General features: G+C 36.8%; 1 protein-coding gene across 3 annotated transcripts in view; it reads left to right on the plus strand.

The window, feature by feature from the left end:
* Positions 1-6,453: 6,453 nt before the first annotated feature.
* GLRA2 (glycine receptor alpha 2) overlaps positions 6,454-25,680 on the plus strand; it is a 175,115-nt gene continuing 155,888 nt past the window's right edge. Inside the window, exons 1-2 of one of the 3 annotated variants that reach the window (XM_070603732.1) lie at positions 6,454-7,238; positions 9,390-9,523. In XM_070603732.1, coding sequence (XP_070459833.1) covers positions 7,171-7,238; positions 9,390-9,523 — 202 coding nt within the window. In that variant the 5' untranslated portion in view covers positions 6,454-7,170. The remainder of the gene's footprint in view (positions 7,239-9,389; positions 9,524-25,680) is intronic. The other 2 variants (XM_070603733.1, XM_070603734.1) reach the window with 2 other exon arrangements.

Genomic DNA, 25,680 nt, shown 5'->3' on the forward strand with positions numbered 1-25,680 from the left:
AGCTTACTTGCAAATGTAAAGCTACTGCTATTGTTCAAGTTAAGATAATTCACTCTTTCAAAATCAGCTTCTTTTCAGCCTTCTATGAGCCAAGAAGAGGGATTTTATGGGGAGAGGGGATAAACATTAATCAAATCAATAAGAAAACTTTAAAATCTGAGACCTCTCCAAAAGAAATTTTCAGTAAGAGGATTGTGATAATGAAGGTGATGTCGAGGCAGTTTTCATGTCAGTTGCAGAACCAAACCTAGGAGATTCTAAGACAGGTGATACTGCAACAATCAATTTTATTGTTATTCGTTATTTTTATTTTTGGAATTGTAGGAACGAGGAAACTTTCTAATACATTCAAGTGAGATGACATTTGATTTATCCTCCAAATTATTGTTTGCCCACTTGATGTTTATGAAAAGAAATGCTGCATTTCTCACATTAGTCAACAGAGAAGAAATCACTTGTATGAATCATCCCTGGAAATAGAAATTGTTTCAAGTGCTGGACATACTTGTGGTCTGTGAAGATTGAACACTAATAAGCAGAAGAGTTCCAATCCTAAAATGATTTTTTTGACTTCTAAGTAATTTAATCCACAAATACTCTGGACAGACATCCAATTGTCTGCATAGAACCTGGAAGAGCAGTGATTTCACATTTAGACTTTATGGCCTTAAAGCTTGCCTCTCTGCATGCTGAGCATCTTTATTCATCCTACAAGATAAAGAAGAGAGAAGCAAACTGGATTTCTAAAAACGAAAGAGAATAAATGCAGGGTGACATCAGCTCTTTAGGCATCCTGCTCTGTGGACAATGTTGGCCTTTGAAAACAGCTTTAAATTCATCAGTACTAGCACTTGTAGCAGCCTGCACAAATCAACATGCAGAAACTACGCTTCATTTTTCACCTTGCTTTTCAAATTCCTGTCCTCCTAGCAATTTATTTAATTCAACAGAGTGGGCTCTATAGTGTGCCTTTCATTTCCAATACAACCATTGCACAGAGATAAAGGACATATGGGCCAGTGAGTGGCCATGAAAATTGACTCTGCAGTGGTAGCTTAGAGATTCCAGATTTAAGAGAGAGATTTTTCTACCTGATCCTTGAGATATTATATATAGTCAAAGAATGGTAGTCATTAATCATTAATCTCACAAGCCACACATTTTAACAAATATAATAATGACCACACATCCTCATGTCAGTGGGTTTTTTCACCCAGAAATCCATTCTAACCTTAGGCCCTATAGTGGGAAGAGGGTCTCTTTGAGGCAAGAGAATCTCTCCTAAAATTCAGAAGGTGCATTTTATCAAGATGAAATTGGCTTTATTGTTCTCTGTGAGGAAGCATCCTCAAGCAACTAAAGATTTGGTGAAACAACCTCTTGCCCTGTCTAATTTGTCTCAAATGTCTACTTCTTGGTTGGTATCAAATGTAAATTAGCAAGTCCTTTCTTAATCTCTACTTCATATTTTCAAGTGGAGGAAAGAATGCCCATATTTGAGGACGACTATCTGTCTGTAGGAAGACTTATAAGCATTCACAAGGAGATCTGATGCAGGATACTGATATATTAGACATCTTTCAACTCTTTCCTAAGGACACTGACTTTGAGACTCTTAATAATGGGCTTTCTATTTGCCATATATGTGTATGTGGATCTCAATATAATGGAGAAAAAAATGCCATCAAGAAAGGGGCACTTGCTGTAATGGAATCATAAACATAGCTATTAAAAAATAGTGGTGGGTATATAGTAGGTTTTCAGTGACTTGAAAAATAACATCAATCACACATATGATCAGAAATAAGTCTATTCACTTTTGTAGTAAATATAGAAAGTATGACTTTCTCACTTAATAATCATATGGACTTGGCAAAATTGATTGATTTACATGAACTTTAGATTCCTCATTGGAAAAAAATATGTCAATTAATCATTTTTCTGTCTATGACGTAGTGCAGGCATTTTGAAAACTGTAAAGCATCATGTATATGTTAGAGGTTTATCAGTGTCAGTACATGGTACTGATGTTCAAATGATACTGATGTTGATAAGAAATGTCTCTAATTGTTTATATCTATTTAGAATTTTTTAATATGTAGCATCATATAGACCAAATATTGTGTATTCATCCTTATGACATAGGATGGATCAGAATCTTCTCATTTCTCTGATAAGAAGAGTATAAAACAAGGGTGCTACATGCCTCAACCAGTTGTAATTTGGTGAATTAGAAGCATAGGTGGATCTGACTTCAGTATTCCATTGTATTGGAAATGAGACCTTTTCAAGTTCCTGAGACTTACTGTCTTTGAAATTGGAATTGTCCAAGGGATAAAGTCAAAACATGAATTTTAGCAGTCAACTGATGCTAAGAACTGAGATTAAGAGCCTAAAACACATTCTCAACTATGATTTCATGTGACTTTCAAGAGTATTCCATATAGAAGTATTTTCTGTAGCAATATTATCATCTGCATTTTACATGTTATGAAAATGATGCTCAGTGGGATTAAATGACTTGCACAAGGTCACATAATTGATCAATGTTAGAGGTGGAACTTGAATCAAGGACATCAGATTCATAGTCTCCTACTTGCATTTTCATCTCATGTTATAGAGTCCTGAGTCACCGAGCTTAATTTCCTTTCAAATAATCATAGTTCTTAACTTGTTAATTCTCTAACAAGTAATTTTTGACAGAACTATACATATTTAAGTATATTGTTTTATTTAAGTGGCACTTTTGGGTGCATTTTAAAAATTGTATCCTAATCACCATCAATACCATTATGATTATTGTCATTGTCACTGAATGTATGGAGACACAATGGTGACCCAAAACAGATGCTGTCCCTGTTCATTACAAAGCTCATTACCTAAGCAGTTAATCATAAACATGTATACATGCAATGGGGACAAGCTGTTTGGATCAGAGTTGCTGAATACTAAGGGATTGTGTAACAGGGAAAGTTGATAGAGTCACGCAGGTCAGGTAAGGCCTTCTTGAGAAAACAACACTTAAGCAGAGAATTGAAAAATAAGCTGATGTTAACAAGACAAAATGGGAGGCATGAGCACTCCATGGAATTAAGCAATATGGCAAGAACAATATGGCTAGAGAGGAAGTAATGAGATAAGTAGAGGATAAGATGAAAGACAATGTAGGCATGGGTCAGACTATGTGGAACTTCTAGGTCACATTAAGTAGTTTTCTTGTTCTACTCAAAGACCAATGGAGAATCAAAGTGTTAATCAGGGGGTGTGACATAATTAGATTTCGATTTTTGAATAATCATTCTGATTGCAGTGTAGAGAACGAGGTGGAGGAGGATCAGTTGTTCGTCCAAGTAGATTAGTAAGCTAACTTATGTTGCAATACAAACAAGAGATAAGGATGGCTCAACTGGGGTCATGGAGGTTGAGATGGAGAGAAGTGGACAGAGTTGGAAAGTAGGAGAGATAAAATCAATAGAGGTTGGTAAAGAACTGAATATGGTGGGTGGTGGAGAGAGGAGTCTTAGAGATGATGCCTTGGCTTTTGGTTGGTGACAATGCAACCAACACAGTAGAAAAAGAGGATTCGGAGGAAGTATTAAAAGTTTGTTTTTGACATGTAGAGTTTGAGGAGCCTTTGAAATATCCGACAGGAATTATTTAGGAAGTAGTTGGATTTAAAGGTCTGGATAGAAACATATATTTGTATATTATCTGCATAAAAGGATAATGGAAGTTATGGATGTACATAACATTGCCTAAGAGAGTGCAGTGTGAGAAGAATAGAGGGCCTAGAAGATAGCTTTTATTAGGAAATCCAACTTTTATACGCCAGGTAGAGGAGAATATGCCTGCAAAGTAGATAGAATAGGAGGCAAGCCAGGAGTGCACTGTGTAACTTATTTTGAAGCAATAATAAGTGCTTCAAGAAAACAGAATGGTGGTTGCTAGAGATAGAGGAGAGGGGGAAATGGAGAGTTGCTAATCAATGGGTATAAAGTTTCAGTGATGCAAGATAAATAAATTCTAGAGATCCACTGTACAATATTGTGCCTATAGTTAACAATATTGCATTGTACACTTAAAAATCTGTTGAGAGTAGATCTCATGGTAAGTGTTCTTATACCAATGAAATAAAAATAAAATTGTTTAAAAAAAAAAGAAATAAAAAGAGACCGATGATGTTAAGTGTCATGGAAATGTCAAGTAAGATGACAACAGGAAAATATCCTTTGGCCTTAGTTACAAGGAATTCACTGGCAGACTTAGCGAGAACTGTTTCTGTGTATTGACAGAGCTGGAATCCAAACTGAGGAGAGCTGAGATGTAAGATGAGGAAGCTAGACTAGATCCTCTCTAAAGTCCCTTACAACTCTAAAATAAATGGTTTGATTTCATGCTGCTGGCCAGAGTCTCCCCTTGTCACAAGTTTCCCTACTCACCCTACTCCTGTTTAACAAAAAGACTCTGCTGTTGAAAGAAATGATTTGCAAAGACACTATTACTTTAAGAATCATTACAACCTCAAACAAATTTGGGACAAATCATTTTCTTCTACTTTTACATATATATTTTTTCTTTTGGAAAGAATCTTGAGCATAAAAAATCTTGTATGATTTTTCCATAGCACCAATTGAAGAAATGTATTTCTAAGAATTGATTTTATTTTTGGGTCAGGACTGCAGGGATAAAATCAGGTCTAGAGTTTCCATGTGGATGAATTTGGAAGTGGATAAATTCAAAGCTGCAGTCCAGGGATGTCTCACACTACACTATACTATTCCCTTTTTAAATTGAATCACTTTTTCTGGGCTTTGAGAGTTAAGAGAATACATCCAAAGAATTGACTTTGTAGGTAAACAGAATGCCCAAGCACTTCTGATTTTCATCTAAAGAGAGGTTCCTGTATTCTCACTGTCCTGATGGGATATTTCGAAATCTCATGAAAGGGCGTACAGACCATTGCTACTCAGAGTGCAATCAGTGGGCCAGCAGCATCAATCTCAGCTAAGAACTTGCTAGAAATGCAGAATCTCAGAACCACCTTGGACCTACTAGATCAGAATCTGCATTTCAACAAGATCCTCAGGTGATTTATATTAACATTAAAAGGTGGAAAGAGGGGCCGGCCCGGTGGCATAGTGGTTAAGTTCATGGGCTCCACTTCAGCAGCCTGGGGTTCACAGGTTTGGATCCCAGGCACAGACCTACCCATCACTCATCAAGCCATGCTGCAGTGGTGCCCCACATACAAAATAGAGGACGATTGACACAGATGTTAGCTCAGGGACAATCTTCCTCAAGCAAAAAGAGGAAGATTGGCAACAGATGTTAGCTCAGTGCCAATCATCCCAACCAAAAAAAAAGGTGACAAGAATTTGCAACTTTTTTCTCAGAATCTACTTTTTAAAAACATGGAAATCTTTGTTACTCTGCTATGACATTTAAACCGATCCAAGGGCAGATTAGTCATTTATGGAGTAAAAATTAATCATATTATTTTGTTTTAAAATTAAGACCTGCAATGGAGTGCCAAGGTGACTAATGAGGTACGTTTTACAGACAAAAAGTAGGTTACTCACCCAGCTCATGATAGAACATCCATTTTTCATTTCCCCTTACCAGAAGCTGCTAATTACTTGCATTGAACTATTTGTCCTTCCTCCTTTTTATTAATAATCATATTTGTAAATTTAACTTGAAATAGTAAGGTTACCTGTCTTGCTTTTGTACAGTATTTATAAACTTTCATTATTTTCTGTCTCTTTAGCCAATTTAGGAAAAGAATATCTACACTTTATTACATGACCTTCCCTGGTGATTAACATCTGGAGTGGGCAGATGAAACTCAACTCACAGTCTCACCCTTCCTTGCTCCATTTCTTAGATGGAGCCCTATGCTATCCTTTAACCAGGGCAGGAAAAGATTGCTACTGCCCCCTGCTGGCTCATTGTATTTTTCCTTCTCTACAGATCTGCAACTTGAAGAAGATGCCCAAGGATTGTGAGCCACAGAAGAAAGCTAAGCGGAAGGGGCTTTCCCTAGAAGAGATGTAGAGAGATCCTTTGGGAACAGGAGGCTAAAATCAAACGAAAACACTCAAGGGGCAAGGAAAGCATAAAGGGCTTCTAAGTTAAATTATCGATCTTCATGAACCTTTTTCTGTACACGGGTTTCTCTATGCCAAGGAAATGTCCCCTCCTCTTCAGCACAGGACTCCTCTTTTACCTCCAGGTTTCACTGACAAGGAGTAGAATAATTTCAGTACTCCCGATCGTGGTCTCTGCTTCCCCCAGTTTCCTTTTCCCGTGCCTATACCTTATTCCCTTCTCTTTTCTGCTTCATACTCCTGTCCCGCCCACCCACCAACCGACTCGCATTCCCAGGAGCTCCGACCCCTAGCCTCCTTCACCCTCTCAGTCTACCCTGACTTCTGCTCTCCCCTGGTCGTCATCGTACCGTCCTCAGCAACCCTTCGCTGAACGGCCAGTCACTCTGTGCCTTTGAATGGCAGGCATGTCCCCTCTCGAATGACTCTCACCGACCCCCCGCCCCAAGCGACTGAAAAAGGAAACATGCGCACTTCAGAGCTAGGAGCTGTCCGAGTGCTGAAATTTATAGGCTGGGTAAGATCACGTCTCCGTCTCTTTCTGTAGACCTCATTCCAGCACAGGATCTCAGCAATTTTGCCCTCTTCTCCCTACCCACTCCAGCGCGCAGAGTCCTTTCTTCTCCCTCATTTACAACTTCTTTTAAAAAGAGAACATTTTCTAGAGAAAAGAGATTTGCTAAACAGAAAGGACATAAAACAAAAGCCACAGCAACCCGACTTCCAGCATGGCATTGTCACCAGCCCCCTTTGCATGGTGATGCGATTAAGGTAGCAGCATTTTCGTTATTCAGGAAAAGCAGCTGGGGGATCCATCAGTTCTAAGGCTGTCTTTCCTGGGTTAACTGATGGTCCTGAGCCCCAGTTTGACCTGACCATGATGCCTAGGACTGGCACTTTTTGTTTTTTCTCAGCAAACTGTGCAAACCCAAATCTCTTTTTGATTTTCAAGGAAACTAGACTCCTCTCAGATTTCGAATCTGGACAATAAATAGATACTTTGTCCTAGCTTCTTTCTGGAATCATTTCGGGGATATTTTCCACAAGCATCACAGAAACAGGAATGAACCGGCAGCTAGTGAACATTTTGACAGCCTTGTTTGCATTTTTCTTAGAGACAAACCACTTCAGGTAGGTGAAACGACTTTGCATGCTGATATTTTGCACATGAAAACTGTTTGAAAGAGAACGTGTCGCGCAATTTTTATCTATTTTCCTATGCCCTGGACCATATAATTTTAATTTTATAGAGGAGAGTTAGATTTCTTTTGTTCTTTTAAAAAAGCTTAATTATGGGGGGAGGGTGGTAAATTTTCACAAAGGCAAGTTTTATGATGCTTAACCCCACTCTAGGCATTTCAACACATTTTCACAGCCAATGTGATATTAGGGTAGTCTGATGAGTTGCATGCTCTTTATATTTCTATGTAATGGTGATATTTTTGCTTTGAAATACTTCTGGAAGTCATTTAAAGGGATTATTGGATGCAATGCTTTTCATAAGGTGGAAGTGATTGGATTAATTTGCCAGGAGCATGCTTATTTTATATAAAACATAAAAGAACCCTAATTCTTAGCCAACTTGGGACTTCTATTGTATTTCAGCAAGTAGATGCATACTATGAGGACTACAATTCAGGAAATTTCTTGAAACACCAAAAGCATTTAAAATCTCATTTTGCCACTATATTCTACTGTTCAGCATATTTGGAAATTGATTGCCTATCAAAATTTAATTAATATGACATCTTTGTATTTGTGTATGCATGAGAAATGGACTATGCATAATTAAAATAAGTGAGAAATCATTATTTGCATGCTTTCATTTTCTACCTAATTTACAAATTGTCAAATCAATTGCTACTTCAAAATATCAGATTATCACCAGTGAGTGAAATAGCCATCCAATGGCAGAGGTTCTAAGATAGGATAGAGATAGAAGATGTTCATACAACAAAGTGTATGACTCCTCATTTAATTTTCACCAAATTTTATGGTATTTTTTCACAGAAGCAAGAGAAATGGAACATATATCAATAGTGCTATGAGTACTGGGAAACCCCACTATGTTCCTTTCAGGTTCACACCTCCTACTATGATTAAGAAAAATTGTAGGCTGGGTTTTATTAGAACCACCATCATCATCATCTTCTTCATCACCACCACCACCACCATTATCATAATCAAATAATACTTGATTAATCAGATGAATCTGCATATGGGAATGTGAGTATTTCCAGATGATTGCATCAATTTTCAACTCATACTAAATGTTTATATTATCTTTGCACTTGTATTTAATACTACTTCTTTGAAAAACTGGCAAGAATGTGGTATTTTCCTAATGATAGAATTAACAAAATTATTTGTTAAAGTACTGAAATCAAAGCTTGTAGAATTTATGCTTTAGGAGAGAAATCAACATTCAATCAACCACTATGTATTGTTAAAGAATTCACTTTACTACAAACCAAATATGCTCTTTTTATATACCCTTTAAAGAAAATGAAAATCTGAAATTTTCCAATCAGCATTTAGTGTTTTTGATAATGCAAAAGACAAAACGATTTAGAAGTTCTTTCTCATGAATACTTTTCTGGAGAGTCAACAATTTAAATGCTAATATATAAATAACAACTGATAAAATAATAGAAGTACAGACATGCTCACTGTTGACCTACTTTAGAATGAAATTAAATTTCCAAGTGAAGATTTTTCTTTTAGACAACACATTGAAAATTATTAATAGTTGATAGCTGGAATAGAATCGAGCAGGTGAGAAAATAAGCAATGAGATAATTAGTTCACTGTTTACTTTGTTATGCCCATCTTATTATATATTTCTTATAAAAAGTAGAGGACTCATATTAAGAGCTGAAATGCTGGAAGACTTTTTTTGAAAGTCATGGGGAAATGATTTTAAGACAATAACATAAATTTTAGGAATTGTCATCTTCATTTCTCTCATGACTCTAGAAAGAAATAGCTTTATATATCTATAAAATCTACAACCTAAAACTATGCGTGTTGTATCATCTTAAACATCTTATAGCTAAGGTTTGGAAACAGGAGATATGACTCAGGATTTATATCTCTCATCATTTAAAGTTAACTTTAGACCATGTACAAATTCAGAAGTTGACCAAAGAGTTTGTAATTTTCTTTTTCTTCTTACTAACATATCAAATATATTTACAAAACATCATGTCAAACATTCTGTGAGCATTGGTTCTCAGATGATGAGAAAGGAATTGTTGCTAAAAGAGTTAATGATGTGTTTAGGACGGCTTTCTGCAAAGACCATGACTCCAGATCTGGAAAACAACCTTCGCAGACTCTATCCCCTTCAGATTTCTTGGACAAATTAATGGGAAGGACATCAGGATATGATGCAAGAATCAGGCCAAATTTTAAAGGTAGGTTCTGCTTAAACTATGTTAAGCCTGTGGGAAATCTTCTAGATGTTTGAAAACTCTGAAAAAGGTTTTTAGGGCTTTTTATTATAAAATGCAAAAAGTACAATATTCACTTCATTTTGGTATTCCTTTGGACTAGTCAGTTTAATAGCTTAAATTGTACATATTGCTTGCCACTTTTGAAAACTTTCCTCATTTATGTTCTATTCCACAAAGAAAACTAATGTCAGAGATTATTGCCACATTCTCTATTTTATCTTAAGTGAGAGTGTGACTGGAAATGAATACAAGAGCAAATGATGTCCTTGACTTGTATGAATGCCTACCAGAACTCATACAAGATTCATGGTTACACCAAAATCTTTGGTTTTGTTTTTAAATACCTAATCCCAAAGTGAAGTTTAAATCTGAATATAAAACATGCCATTTTACACACTTTCAGGCCTCTCTCATTTTTAAACATTGTGAGAAGAGGCTCTAATTGAGTGCATTAGAAACTTTTGTTTTCCTCGTCTAAATACTGTTTACTTGAAATTATTTATCTGAAATTAACAAAAAACATCATAGAATCGTAGAGTGCACGTGTCAAAGATGGTGGATACTTTCTTTATTCAATTAGAAACAAACCAAAAGTTTGGTGTTTTTGTTTGTTCAACATTACAAAAATGTAATTAATAGTTTGTAGAAATTATTTTTTATCTTTTTGGTTTATTTTTATTCTGAATCAGAAAAATACTGTAATAAGAAAGAACCAATTATTAATAATTATTTTGATGCTTTAATTTTTAAATACATATTTTAAGTGACAATTGCATTTTATCTTGTAATTTAACATAATGCATTGTGAAGTGTTTATAATATTTTATAAAAGGAGAAATCTATAATATTCCAGATATTATGTCATAATTCACGCATTGCTTTGGTTTTGCTTATTAGTGATTTAATTGGATTGCTTTCCTTGAGTTTTAATTTTTATTATTGGCAAATATGAGCATGAAAACTCAATTTTAAATTCATTTCCTCTTTAAATGCTACACCTCTGAATATACCCAGCTAAGGGCACATTTCATTAAGAAAAATATCAGAATTCTGACAAAACAAATGTTTTTGATTTATAGAGTATTTCCAAAAGAGACAACAGAACTAAGTTCAAAGCTCAGTTTTCCTGAAAACAATTTTCATGTTCATCCTGTTTCATATTAATTTTGTGGTCATTGCTTTGGAAGTCAATATTTGAAATAAAATCCCATGAATAACAAGTTGAGAATCAGCTTTCAACGGACTGCTCACTCATACATTTATTCACTTAGCCATTCAATAAATTGAGTCTGAACTATATGCCAAATACTAACTACTCTATGCTTTGAAAGTTGAGAGATGAAACAGGTTTGGGTGCTACCAACAAAAATTTTAGAGGAGAGAGTAGATGTTACGTGAATACTTATAAAATATAATAATATAATGATATAAAATATAATATATAATATTAGATAGAAGTAGTTAATAGTTAAGTAACATTAGGGAGTACAGATAAAATGCTACAGGATTCCAACAAATGGAGAGGTGATTTCCTGTTAAGCTACTAATGGAAAGCTTCATAGAGAAGGCCCAGAGATGGAAAATTGTTTCAAGTTTATGAGCATCTTATTTAGCAGCAGCTATTATTCATTGTTTTCTAGAAATAATTTTTCAAAACAGGGGGGAGATGCAAAGAGTAACAAAACAAACACCCATGTTGCCATTGCTACTTTAAGCGACCACATAGAATGAGCAATCATTTCCACATACAGCTTTTTTTTCTGATTCTTCTGGGGATGTCACCCTTCGGAAATGACATTTCTCATGACTTTAAAGGATAAATAAATTAGAAGAATATCAAGTATAGCAAAGCATGGCCATGTTTTTGAGATCACTCCACTACTTAAAGACCTGAGCACAGGATGTTTTAAAGACTTATAAAAGGCAAATGGAGTGGATATCATTTAAGACTCTAACTAATGGACTTCACTGAGTTTTGTCTCCCTTTCCCTTTAACTCTCTACTTCAATGAACCCTGATATTATTTCATAAATTTTATTTACGTAGACCATTTATGTCAGATCAATTACCTAACAGCTCCCACAATTCTCTTTACTCTGAGGATCTTGGCTTTTCCTGAATATAAAACATACCCCTTTATTTTAGACTAAAATAATTTTCCTTGGTGTTCCCATGGAACTTCCTGTCTAATATGGTTCTTTCGTGTATTTGTTTCATCAACCCATCCCGCATACCATATTTGAGAGGGTAAGAAGGTACCTTATTTTTAATATATACACTATATATTAATATGTATATATATTATATATATATATATATAGTGTAGGGAAAAGAAGTCATCCTTTTCTCCAGAATGAGGAAATAAGAACCAGGAAAGAAAGAAAAATGCATACTAATTATGAAGATTAGTGCTTCCAATTAGTCGTAGTATAAGTTAAGGGTGGGAACTTTTGAGGTATCAACCAGTGGTCACATTCGCTAGCAAAGATGATCTTAGCTGAGCTGGGGAAAGAAAGAAATAAAAGAAAGAGATAATAGGGAACTTGTAATACACAGAGGAGGCTAGAGAGAACACTATAGTACTTGCTGTAGTTGATTAGCAATGTATCAATGAGAAATTTTGTATAGAACGTAGAAGTGAAGAGTGATTAGGAAATGTGATTGCATCTGGAATAGTGACAGGCTCCCTGCAAATGCCAAAAAATAAATTGACTATGATAACAATAAACATGATGACGATTATGCTGCTGCTGCTGCAAATGACAATAATGGTAATTAATAAGAAGACCGAAGGGCAAGATTTGACTACAAAAGCAAGAGCCAAATATGGGCTGTTGAGGTAAAGGATATGGCTTTTCTAGAACTCTTATTAAATATTAGCACATTTCTCTGTTTTCCTTGCTGACTTGCATTGGCAAGGGAAAAAGAAATGCATATGCATAATTTTTCTTATTGGAAGGAATTTTTCCTGCACACTTACAAATCAGGAAAATATTTCATGTCTATTTTATATCCCTGATGGGCTCTGAAAGATGTCATAAGGGGCACATATACAAGAAGGAAGATGGACGTAAGCTAGAAAAGGGAACCAGAAATGATTCAGACTTGACTTAGACTCTGTAATTGAGAGCCATTCTTAGAAACTATAGGAAAAAAATAGCTTTTCTGATGTACTGAAGCACTGGTGTATAAACAAAGTCATGAGTCAGAGTTACCAACTGCATTCTATCTATAAGATCCATAGAAACCTGGGTCAGATCTTGTCAAAACATAAATTTTCAAAATCCTCAGTTCAGATAAAAACACAAGCTATGTCCATTCACAATTACCTAGTTCTGAAACCATGGTAAATGTTGATGCTACACCAACAGAAGAGCCTCTTTTCCCACTTGGATGATTTGTCTCGTTGTCAGTTGATTTATCATGGGATTCTATCATCCCATCAGATATTCCTTTGCCAGTATTATTGTATCCTGAAAATGCCACTTTAAACATTAAGCTTTTAAAGAAGTCAAATGAAATGCTCAAACCTGGGCAAAATGCATTAGTTCTGATTCTCTTTCTTTGAAACAAAGCCTTTATCTATTTTAACAAAATTTTCTTTGAAAATAAAAAATTAACTTGGAATTATATCCTAAGTTTCATCCCAATATGAATAAACATATTTCACTATAACATTCATTTATGATAGGATCTGGAATAGATAATGCCATGAGATAATTATTCACTTCACTTCTTTGTGTATGCCATGCACACTAATTTTTTTCCATGTCTGGAGACCTAAATTTGAAAGTGTGATGTGTGACATTAGAACCTACATTTGCATGCAATCTGGTTTCCTTCATTTTCCAAAGAGTTATCAGCTCAAGAGGTGTTTTATATATAAGTAGAAATAGATCCACTTCCAAAAAACTAGAGGTCTTCAGGTTTCTCCCCTTGGAAATTCTCTTGTCTACAGCCAAGTGGAGCTCAAGCTCAAATGTTGTGCTTACCTGTCCCTGTAGGGGGTGGCTTGAGCACAAATGTCCAGCAGGGACACTTGGAAATGGTGATTCTCTCAGTTAGATAATGCAGCATCAGTGTGACCATTTCTTTGAACACTGGTGGATGTGGGCATCAGATATTACTATGAATCCTGAGAAAAAGAGTAGAGTGCTTGCAAGTATCAGAAGTATTTGACTTGAGTGCGGAAAGTAGCAGAAGCCTTCAGGTACCTGAAAGGGTACAGCCATTTTAGAACAAGACAACAGGAGATAAAAAGAGAAAAAGGTTACTGAAAGGTTGAGAGTAACAAGGGGAAATTTATATATGACAGTTCTGTCCAGGGGTGATGTTGATGAAGAATTTTGAACATCCAAAATCTACTGGCTGTGTCACATCACAATTTATTTTAGCCTTTGTGCATGGTATGGACACCAACCAACACACTTGTATATACTAGCCTGCTACCATGGACCTACAAGGAGCTTGTCAGGGAGCTGAGATGACATCAAGAAGGAGGCATCTATAGCATTCTAACATATCCTGGAAAAGCATATTCTGATAAGTTCATCTTATTGGAATATGTCTTCCATAAAAGAGCCCTGGACTTGGATCCAGAAAACTCAGCTTCATATCCTGGTTCAGCCACTTTTTGAGAAAAGGTGTCTTCACCTCTCCATTCCTCAGGTTTTCTTCTGCCTTTGTCCACCTCATTTGGGTTGTTCTAAGCCTCAAATGAGATCATGAATCTGAATGATTTGTTTTCAACTATTAAGATTATTACAAATAACTTCAATTATTATTACTAGTCTCACATTTCTCTTTTATAACGAACACTGACTACCGACTATGTATTATCAAAGCTTATTCTTCATGGTGATTGGGGCTTTATAGATGTTTGATTTTTTTTTTAATGGAAAAAAACAAGTCAAAGAAGTTCCAGCATCTTAAAGTCCTACCACAGTAACCAGAGCATAGATTTCATGTGTCTCAGCTGGTTCTCCTTTTATTAGTTTGGTGGGAAGATTTCCAAACTGAAAGGGCTATTTCATATTTCTAAATATGAAACAAAGAAGGAGCCATTTGTGGGAAGGAATTATCTTTATCCATTCAAATTCCATTCCTGATTATTTTCTTAGACTCACTTTTCAAATGAACCAAGTAAAGACATAAAACCAGTTTTGCTTGGTCCTAGAAAGAAGGCCCTAAATTTAACTGAAGATACATGACTGTCATTTCTGATGTATTTTCTTGTCCAGTTACTGCAGTTGCAGGGGTCACTTCACAAATGTGCTGAATTGATTTCCTATTTTAGAATAAGTATTTTATTTATTTATTTATTTATTTTAAAGATTTTATTTTATTTTTTCTCCCCAAAGCCCCCAGTACATAGTTGTATATTCTTTGTTGTGGGTCCTTCTAGTTGTGGTATGTGGGACGCTGCCTCAGCGTGGTTTTTTGATGAGCAGTGCCATGTCCGCGCCCCAGGATTCGAACCAACGAAACACTGGGTCGCCTGCAGCGGAGTGCGCGAACTTAACCACTCGGCCACGGGGCCAGCCCCCTAGAATAAGTATTTTAAAGAGAACATTTGGTGTCTACAGCATGGCAAGTTAAGAGCCCTGGAAATGGAAGCCCATAATTTAGTTTTTGAGGATGTATTGCATTGCTCCTTGGTTGATTCTGGGTAAATTCATATCCCTAGTTTTCATGATTGAAAAAGCCTGAACATTTTATCCAGAATTCTATAGTGCTTGCTGTTTCTCCACATCCTGAAGGACAATTCAGTTTATTTTGCTGATTATCTGAGACTTCATTAAAAAAATAATGGCATAGATACTAGGGTGTTTGGTACTTAATGACTGGACATTATAATGTGTCAAGTTGGAGCAATCAGGTTGAGAGTGAGAAAAAAATAGTCATTAGTTTGTTCTTGTTGGTGTTGGATAGTTTTCTTAGTGTGTTGGATTAGACATGTTTGGGATAAGGTCTTAAAAATGGAAATAGAGTTGCTCAAGCCTCATAACAACAAGGTCTTTGGAAGCATTTTGGGTTCTCCTTGGAGTTAACACCTAAGAAGCTGTCCTGACTGTGGCATGCAGCATTTGTTCATTGAGTTCTTTCTTGAGAGGGTGACTCTGGACACTTGTGACTGATTGCAGACACTTTTAGCAATGTGAAACCCACTATGGAAAGACATGAGCAAAAGGAATAGTTTTCTAAGTGGTATTCTTAAACGCACAGGACGTTTAAAAATAAAGTCACTAGGTTACCCTCTTAGAGTCTAGTCTGCCTAGCCCACCATGTGTGGTTATGGGGAAATTAGAAGAGGGAAGTTGGATACTCCTTCTGACTCATGCCTTGGCTTGTGTACCCACCATTCCCTGTGAACATGAGTACACCAAAAGGTGGCTCTGTTTTATTAACACATTCATCCAAGAGGGCAAAAGAAAATCCTGGATTGAGTCAAAATATGGAAAGTCAATAGGCAATTATGATTAACGTGACTGGATAAGTATTGTTTTCTATTTCTTCTCTTTTTATGATGGGAGGGAGGGTCATATTTTTTTGAGGAAAAATAAGCTACATTTGCCTGTGCATTGTCAAAGCAATAGAATAAATTTGCGGCAAAGGAACACATATGTGGGCACAAAAAATTACATGTCAAGGTTTTACATCTTTATATTTGAGTCTAAACACACAATTCATTTGTTTATTCCTTTAATAAATAATAGTGAGCAATTACTATGTCCCAGACACCATGTTACTTGCTAAGTATACAGTGGTAAACAGAAATGTAAGCTTTTAAATGTCAGTTCTCACTTCAGTAAAAACTGAAATATAATTTGTAAGTTGAACGCTGTATGATCCAGGATCTTTGCCTGAAAGAAATGGCACACTCTAATAGAGTGTGAGAGGGTTTGGAAAACCAATCCATAAAAGAGAGTGTACTTAAAGAGGCAAGGAAGGGAGTGGTTACCAGAAGCCAGAGAAGGTGGTTATGTAGAGAGGACACCTAATGAGATCTGTGGAGCAATGTAGTCAGTTTTGCTGTCCTAGTAGGGAGGAAGCTAGGGAATAAATATTCTGCCCTCACTCTCCTCCTGCTCTCCATCTTCTTATGGGAGTCTCTCATTGGCCCAATCCAACCAGAAGTCAGAGGGAAAGGGAGCTCAGTGATGCTCCCCAGGGTACAGAGAAGAGAGTGTCTCTGGGGGGAAATGGAAGATAATCAGCACAAAGTCTACTGATGAGCAAAGCCACTCCTCAACCTTCAGGTGGTCAAGCAGACATCTCCAAAACTTATGATCAGTTTAGTAAGCCTTCCTTTATCAGTCCTGGGAAAGAAGGGAAGTGAGAAAGGAATATCATTTGGATATATTATCCCAAAAGATAAATGATACCTCCAAAAGCAGAGAAGAGAGAGGAAGATAATGTAACATAAGAGTTCTGTCTCCTCGGATAAAAACTAAACTATTGGTGGTGAATACGATGCAGTCTATACAGAAGCTGAAATATAATAATGTACACCTGAAATTTACACAACGCTATAAACCAATGTGACCTCAATAAAATAAAACACACACATACACACACTCAAAGAGTTCTCTCTCCTAAACAGACAACTGAAAGAGGTACAACCAATGGACTAAGGTGTGTGTGTGTGTGTCTGTGGGGGGGGGGGGGGAAGGAGAGAGAATGAGATCTTCCTGTGGAGGATATGAAAATAATTAATATAGTTTTCTTTCTGATTTAATAAGTTCATACGTTTGCTGATATGGTGCTTGCCTCACAGTACTCCCCTTCAAGCTCCACATGCTGGGATGTGTTGTGGGTTTAGATTTCAGCACAGGAACTTTATCCCAAGTCTTTTTGGGGTAGCATTTCTGAGACACATTCTTTCCCTCTGTGCTATTCTGTTCTACACAGAGCTGAAGAAGGAGTGTTAGAAGAGAAGATTGGGTGGGGGGCTAGAAGAGCATGAAGAGTGGGAGCAGAATAGTGTGTGTTTCAAGGAAATGGCAAGTTTGAGGAACAGTTGCTTGTTTTCTACTCCTTGGCTGGTTTGATTACTGCACCTGAAATATGGCTACTTACCATGGCAATTCTGCTACTTTAGGAAAACCTCAGAGCCACTTTACCAGATAATTCTGCTTTCATTTAAAAAAACTAAGTGTACATAGAAGATAATATAATCTATCTTCTTCTGATTTATTTACATTTAAATACTTCAAGATTTTGATTTCTAAGAACTACTTCATGTCCAACAAGGCAGTTGAGATTTCTTCCATCAGAATTTCTTTTAGAAAAAGCATTCTTTGCCAAAAAAAAATGTATTCAGAAAATGAGGGGTCTGCTTATTTAGCTTTGAACCTCAAAGTCTCTGAAAAGTGAATGACACACACATTTGGCAAACCACACTTTAACTAACGCAAGTTAGATGATGTGATTCAGGATAATTTACATATATACTGTGCAATGAGGGCAATGAATTTCTTATATCCTGCTTTTTCCTGTGAATTAACTCTGGTTTTAGTGCTTGAGCATTGTATAGAGTATGCCAAGTCAAAGGACTTAGAATTTAATACTAAACCAAATTAGCAATACACCAGATGTGTTTCTCAAACCACATTTTTCAGAACACCTGCTTCAGAGACACCTGAGAGTCCTGTTAAAAAGGTACATACCTGGGCCCCACACTTCTCCGGCTCTACCTCTTCAGAACCACTGAATGATGGGATCTTGAAATACTCACTTTCACAAATTCATTACTCCCTGCAATTTAAGAACTACAGGACTAGAACGAGAAGTTTTTGCCCCTGTATCTGAAGGATAATACCTTCCTTGTAGTATCTTTCCCAAGATACTGTGTACCAGTATTGCTTTACCAAATAAAGGGGGAAAAAGTCCCAAAAGAGAAAAAAAATCTAAACTGAGACTCATGAGGCATGACTTTAAGTCCAGTTTTGTCAGCTGTGACCTGGAGCATGCCATCTAACCTCTCTGGGATTCATTCTTGTCATCTCCAAAATAAAGGACTTGGACCAAGATGCCTCTCTATGTTGTTTCCAACTTTGATAGTCCCTGGTCTTTATAGTCTAAATTAATATCCTTGGGTATGTCCTCTTGTAAATTATTGATTCATCCACAGAAGAGCTTGGATGCGTCCAATCTTCCTAGAGAACTGGTCTCTCCGCTAAGCAATAATTCTGTCCAGAATTTTTGCAGTTGCTCATATCTTATTTCAACTCCCAATATTTCAAAGATGACCAATATTCTCTGAGAAGACTCTGGAAACTTACAAGGGCATTACTGAAGAAATCAGCCATTTACAATTTTTGCCTTGCTTTTGGTTGATGTAGTAAATTCATGTACAGAGGCTGCTTCTGGGAGAAGCATCTGGCCACAAAATGTTCTCAGATATAAGGCGTAAAATGTAAAATAAGAATGGGAAATTCTGCAAAACATCCTGAGACATTCCCAATATTCATTAGCACATTAAAAAGTTTTGAGAAAATCTGCAGTAAAAAAATGTACAAACAAATATTTTCAAACTTTTTTTACACAGGAGCTTACCCTATACTTATTTGCTCATGGATTCTTTAAATGAGTAACATTCTGGGGAAGTGGTGTTTTATGGAATACACTTTGGAAAACGTGGTCTTGGTATAATCCAAAAAAAATTTTTTGCCTTGAAAATAGATGATGATAACGGGAAACCTAAATATACATAAAATATGATGATATGCTAGAAAGATAATATTTATACAAGTGAGAAAGCTCCACGTTCAGTAAAATGTGGCTTTCATTTTGATACATGGTCAACCCTAGCATTCCGATGCCTCATGAGAATTACTCTACAAGTTAGAATATTATTGTAGACTATTTATCTCCTGCTTCATTTATATGAACAAACAAGCAAATAGTGGCATTTTGAAAAAAACAAATATTGAAGACAAAGGACATTAGTCAATACAGCAAAAAACTTTGATCTGATAATCACCTTCTGTTTTAGTCTTTATGATTCTTGAACGCTGAGTGACAAATACACATTTAAACAAGTGACCTTTAAACCTTGAACTAAAGACATTTCTTCAGTGGGATATGACAAAGTTTCATGCCTATTATGAAGAATTTCCTTTTGGATTGCCATCTGCTCTTTTAGGCAGTTTTCCAAATGGATAAATCTTGTGGTTGTACAATTTCCATTAAAATGTTGAGAATTTTTTCCCATCACTTCCTTGAAATGAAATTATAAAAATTTCAATCCATATTTTAAAAACTTCATTTAAAAATTGAAACTATGCAATCTTAGGTAACTTGTGTAGATTTAAGATTAAGGTGTTCATTTATTAGCATTAAAATATATTCTAAGTTTGTCTGCTTAAAATTGATCATGTTTCATATACTTAGATATATAAATTCTCAGGAAAAACTACTGAAAACTGTTTTCAATGGAGATGCATGCAGAAAGAGAAATGTCTTTGAAATAACACTAAATGTCTTGGGAAAAGAGTTACATATATATATATAACTTCTTTACTACTAGTTCTTCCCCCATGCTTTCTCTGAGCTTGTCAAGTAAGCAAGTATGATTTTTTTCTTCCTGTTTCTTCTTCCAGGGTCTTAGGAAAATATAAAGAACAAAGTACGGGGTGGAGGAATAGGAAAGCTACCTTAGACTTAGTCAATGGCTCCTGACCCTTGTCATTTGTTTCATACAGTAGATGAAGACACATTGATGATGCAGCCACTACACATTCTGTGTCAAACCTACTCCTTTATTTGAAACATTGCTTCAAGATATCCACAGTGATGGCATTATTGTTGCCGATATTCTACTGTATAACCCACAAATAATGGAAAACCAATTTTTAAGCTTTTGTGGTGATTGAAGGTTGGCAGTCTTAGATATACTGGACCATGAAGAGGAACTGGGTGAAGACTAACTATAAAGAAGTCATTTTGCATGCACATAGTTTGCTTACTCTGTCTTCAAATTTTGTTTTATAGCCTGGATGTCCGAATCAGACTCCTTGTTATCATTTCATTCTTGTATCACTACTGCTTCTCCATTTCTAGGGGGCAGACAGTGGCATTAGATACTGGGGGATGGGGAGATGGCTTTGCTGAATCCTTAGTTATAGAAGTCATGGAATACAAACAAGAGGTAACATTTTCCCCAGGATTCTGAGATTTGCTTTCAAAATAGAGTATATAGCATCTTCCTCAAATATAAAAATTTAAGAAGAGATCATCCCTGTTTGAAAGGAAATGTCATAGGCCCAATGTTATGCCTTGTGAATAGGAAGCCCTGGCAACAAAATTTCCTTTATTTTCAGGAAGGCTTTTTATCGATAATGTGCTACTCTGCTTGTTCTCTCTAAAACTTGAGGTCATAGCTTCGCAGCAACAAAGTTGTTATGCTACTCAGTTTTTATTTTCTCTGGAATATCCCTACTTCATTTTCTAGAGTTAGTGACCACTCTGTGACCAGTGGAATATTTGACCTGATCCTTACCAAACTAATCCTATTATCAGACATATTTTCTCTAGCTCTCTAAAAATAGGAGGAATTACCCCCAGTCTAGGATACGTGTTCCTTTTATTTCTCTTAAGCACCTACATTTCCAATATTCACATGTTTATCGTGCACATATGCCTCATTTAAGCTCATCCTTTATTCAGATCTTCTAAGCAAATATTCCCACTTAAAACCCAACAGGCGGCTTCCTGTTCCATAGATCTGATGCCAGCCAAGTTTATAACATGCAAGGCTTTCAGCAAAGTGTGAATTTGTGACTTGGGGTAAATATCCCAAAGCCCATTTAAAAAAAAAGGATTTCCTAAGCAAAAGAATACACTTATCTCAAGGAAAAAACTCCACATTTCTACTTATCAACTAGACTCTGCAAATAGCATAATTACATGCACATTTTTCATTTACTGCCTGCTTTTCAAACTGGGTTTGCATAGGGCCCCAGGGTGAAGAGTCTTCTATAGCACCCACTCACTCCAACTGAGTTCATTTAAGAGGTGTCAATGTACAGTTAACAGCAATATAGCCTAGGTGAAGGGATCTTTGTGGAGCTCAGTGGAAGTGGATTACATGTGAAGCTTCTATGACTGAGTTATGAGTCCTTGACCATGGGACTTTCTCCTTCTTCCACACTCTGAAAGAACATAATTATTATATAAGAATCTGGAACCAGGTGCTAACAATATGTGCTGTAATAAACTGTGCATATGTAAAGTCTCAAGTGAGCAGGTATCCCCTCAGTGTCTCACTTTTCATATAAATGTCAGAATAAATTATATGCTTAAGCAATAAAGCAAAGCAGTTGAGGGTATTAACAAAAAGTGTCCATCAGTGACATCGTGCAATATGCCATAGAAATTGCAGAATGACACCTTTGAAAAAAGTTATCAACTTCTGAGGGGTGATGTAGCAGGTGAAAAGAAGGCAAAGAAATATAGAATGGATAATAAATAGACCCTAAAGGAAAGCTCAGATCAGAAATAAACTCCTATACTTTTTTTAGAAAATCCATATTGCAGCTGCTCTGGGATGCCTGATTGGCTATATCTTTATCTGAATGCACAGGAAAAGCAAGCTGAGCTGTCACCCAAGGGAGTGAAGAGCTCAAAATACTAGTATGTTCAATATTCTAGGCCTCTCATGACTCTTGAAACTCTTCTGGGACTTTTCATCACTTCCAGATAAAGTCCACACACCTGCACATGGCTTACAAGGGTCTTCATGGTTGGATTTTTGACTACATCTACATCTGACATCTATATCTGACTACATCTGTCTGAGGCTAGGTTTCCAAGAAGCAGACCCTGTGTGTGAGTGACTTATTAAGAATAAGTGAGCAGGAGAGACATATAAAAGAGTGATGAAATGAGACAGGGACAGGGGAAAGCCCAGTAAGGGTATGATCTTAGGCAAAGTCCAATAGAAGGTGGGTTCAACCTGATCCCTCAGGTGAACTCTGGAGTGTAAGCTACACCTCAGAGTTGTTCTTATTGGAGGCAAGAGGGCTGGCTTTTCATTTTCCTTTTTCAGTTATTGGGTAAAGACTGCCTTCAGGTGTGTGTGGGTGGTGGGGAGAGTAAATTCCCAGATACTTCTCTCTCTTCTCATGTGGGCAAAGTAAGCTCCAGTCACCCCAGGACAGTCCTCTGTGAAAGAACACTTGTTCTGGTTACTGGAAACAAAAGCACACTGAGGTTGGGGTGGAAAATGCTAAATGGGATCCAAGGAATCCGGTCGAGCGTTAATATTGTCCTCTTCAACATCACCATTCCACATCTCTAGCCATGCCTTCCTACTCTGTTCCAGCCTCAATGCTGCCTATTCCTCAAACCTTTTACTTCTGGTGCTTACCACTTTCATTTCCCTTTACCGTACCTGCCTTTCTACCAGCCTAATGCATACTCATCCTACAGACCTCAGCATCAATATGATTTGCTCTAGAAAGCCTCTCTTAAACTACTAAGTCCGTCTTCTCCTACATGCTCAGCCTACAATCTCTCTTGTGATTGGATGCTTCCCTGTCTCTTTCCCTCCTAGACTAGTTCAAGGAGGCCAGAAATTGCATTTATCTCATTTGCTATTGTACCTCCAACACCTGACAGTAGGTAGGCAGCCAATAAACATTTATCAAATGAATAGACAAAATTAATAATAGCAATCTTTAACCCCAGAATCTGTACTAATACAAAGTTAGATGTGAGCAGTGGAACTAAAATAAATCATTATCTGCTAATATTTGTGATTTTTAAAACATGCATGAAGTTTTTTCCCATATGTTATCTCATTTGATTCTTTATGCATTTCTCAAAGAAGAAAACAGCTGGAATTTTGTTTACCATTCTTGTTACTTAGGGAGAAGAAAAATTTACGTTGCTGCCAGAGATGACTTAGACCAACACCTTTCCAGATACATAAAGATCTCCATAAAGATTTTTCTCCAGATGGAGGAGAATGTAGGTCATCATTTAGAGAATGATGACAAAGACAATCATTCTCAATCTGCGATACTTTATTAAAAGTATTTTTTGTTTCGTTTTTTTTGAGGCAGATTAGCCCTGAGCAAACATCTGCCGCCAATCCTCCTCTTTTTGCTGAGGAAGATTGGCCCTGAGCTAACATCCGTGTCCATCTTCCTCTATTTTACATGTGGGACGCCTGCCACAGCATGGCTTGATAAGCGGTGCATAGGTCCACACTCAGGATCTGAACCAGTGAACCCTGGACCGCCAAAGTGGAACGTGCGAACTTAACTGCTGCGCCACCGGGCTGGCCCCTATTAAATGTGTTTTTAACATGGCAGTTCCTCATTTCTTTTACAGGGTGAGTCTAATTTATTTTTGAAGTCCCAGGTTTTTGTGTACTTCCTGCCTTGTAGGAGCCTAGTAAATGTTTAATGTTGAGTAAGTGGATTCATTCACGTATAGATATATATCAAGCACTTATTATGCATATGGCACTGTGCTAGGCACCAAGTAGTGGAGAATTAAAGGGAGAATTGCTAACTTACCAGCATTCTAACCTTCAACTTTTCTATCCCACTTCCTTTTACTATACCACTATTCCAGGGCCAACATCCCATGTATAAAAAGCTTATTTTTCATGCCCAATACTGAACAGGGATGTGTAGTGGCACCAAACGTACCCAAATAGAATCCACCGAGCTGAAGCAACTCTCCTACTCTGTGCCTGCAGTGTTTAGTAAATAAAACCAATACGCCTAATGTATTCATTGTTAATATTGGATTTACCTGAATTACCAGTAAGTTCCAACTAATAAAGCAATATCATATTCACTTCATAGTTATAGCAATCACCTCCTTCTAAACAGTGAGCCAGTGGTTGATTCTCATCTAAAATTCTCCTTTTGAGCCTCATCTCCTAGCTTCATCAAAATCTGAAGAGTGGTTCCCAAGATGCAGGATTCTCCCAGATTATGAGGCAATGGACCAAAAATCTTTACAAAGCCTACTAATAGTGGTGATCTTCATGTTCTCTGGAGAGGCCTTTTATATGTAAGAGCTCAATCCACAGAGGAGAAAAATAAGTATAGCTCTAGGATTTATAGGAGAGGTCACGTTTGAATTGGGTCTTGAGAGATGAGTAGGTGTTCAATGAATTGAAAAGGGAACTTCAGGTAGGAAACTCTCCATGTCTGGAAAGAATGTGGCTACTTGGGGGATAACAAAAGATGCGTATACCTAGAGGAAGTAAAAGGAGAGAAGTCATAGAAGATGATGCTGGAGAACAAAGTTAGTCAGGGCCAGAGTGTCTAAAGTTTTTTAAGCAGAGAAGGAACATGATTAGATGTAGTTTCTGAAAAGAAAACTCAAGATGCCTTTCAAAGGATATACTAAAAGATGGGGGATCAGGGTGCCATGACATTCACCCACAAGAGAAAAATGACCAAGATTTAGGCAATGGCAATGAGATTAGAAAGCAGGGACTAGATTAAGAAGATAAATTTAAGGTTAAATTGCATTACACAAGGTATAGAGGGTACAATAGAAAGAGTAATATTTGACCCAAGTTTCCAGTTTAGAGAATTGAACAGATGGTGATTTTGTTTACTCAAAGAGGAGATATAAGAGGAAGAAGATGCTGAGGGAGGAAGATAATGAGTTCAGCTTTGGGTAGTTTTTGAGATGGCTGCCGGAAATCCACATAGAGTTGTCTAATCTGCAGTTGAAAATGTTAATCTGGAGCCAAGAAGAGATGTCAGAGCTAGAAATGTAGGAGTGGGAGTCATCAGATCATGACAGTATTAACTAAGTTCACTCAGTGCAAATACGTAGAATGTACAGAGAAGAAAAATAAGGATAAGACTTCCACAAGTGTGAACATTGATGGAGTGGAGGCAAGAAGAAAAACAAGGAAAACAGAGAAGGAGTGGTAAAAAATGTGGAAGAGAACCAGGAAAAGGTATACTCACTGATGTTAAGTGAAGAGAGTGTTTTATGGATGAGGAAATTAACCATACCAAGTGCAGCAGGGATGTTGAGTAGAAAGAGGCAAGGAAATAAACAGGCCATTGCATTTGGTCAGTGGGATATTTCTGACCTTAGCAAGGGCAATTTCTCTAAAGTAGTGAGACAAAAGC

Source organism: Equus przewalskii, chromosome X (assembly GCF_037783145.1).
Source record: "Equus przewalskii isolate Varuska chromosome X, EquPr2, whole genome shotgun sequence".
Lineage (NCBI taxonomy): Eukaryota > Metazoa > Chordata > Mammalia > Perissodactyla > Equidae > Equus > Equus przewalskii.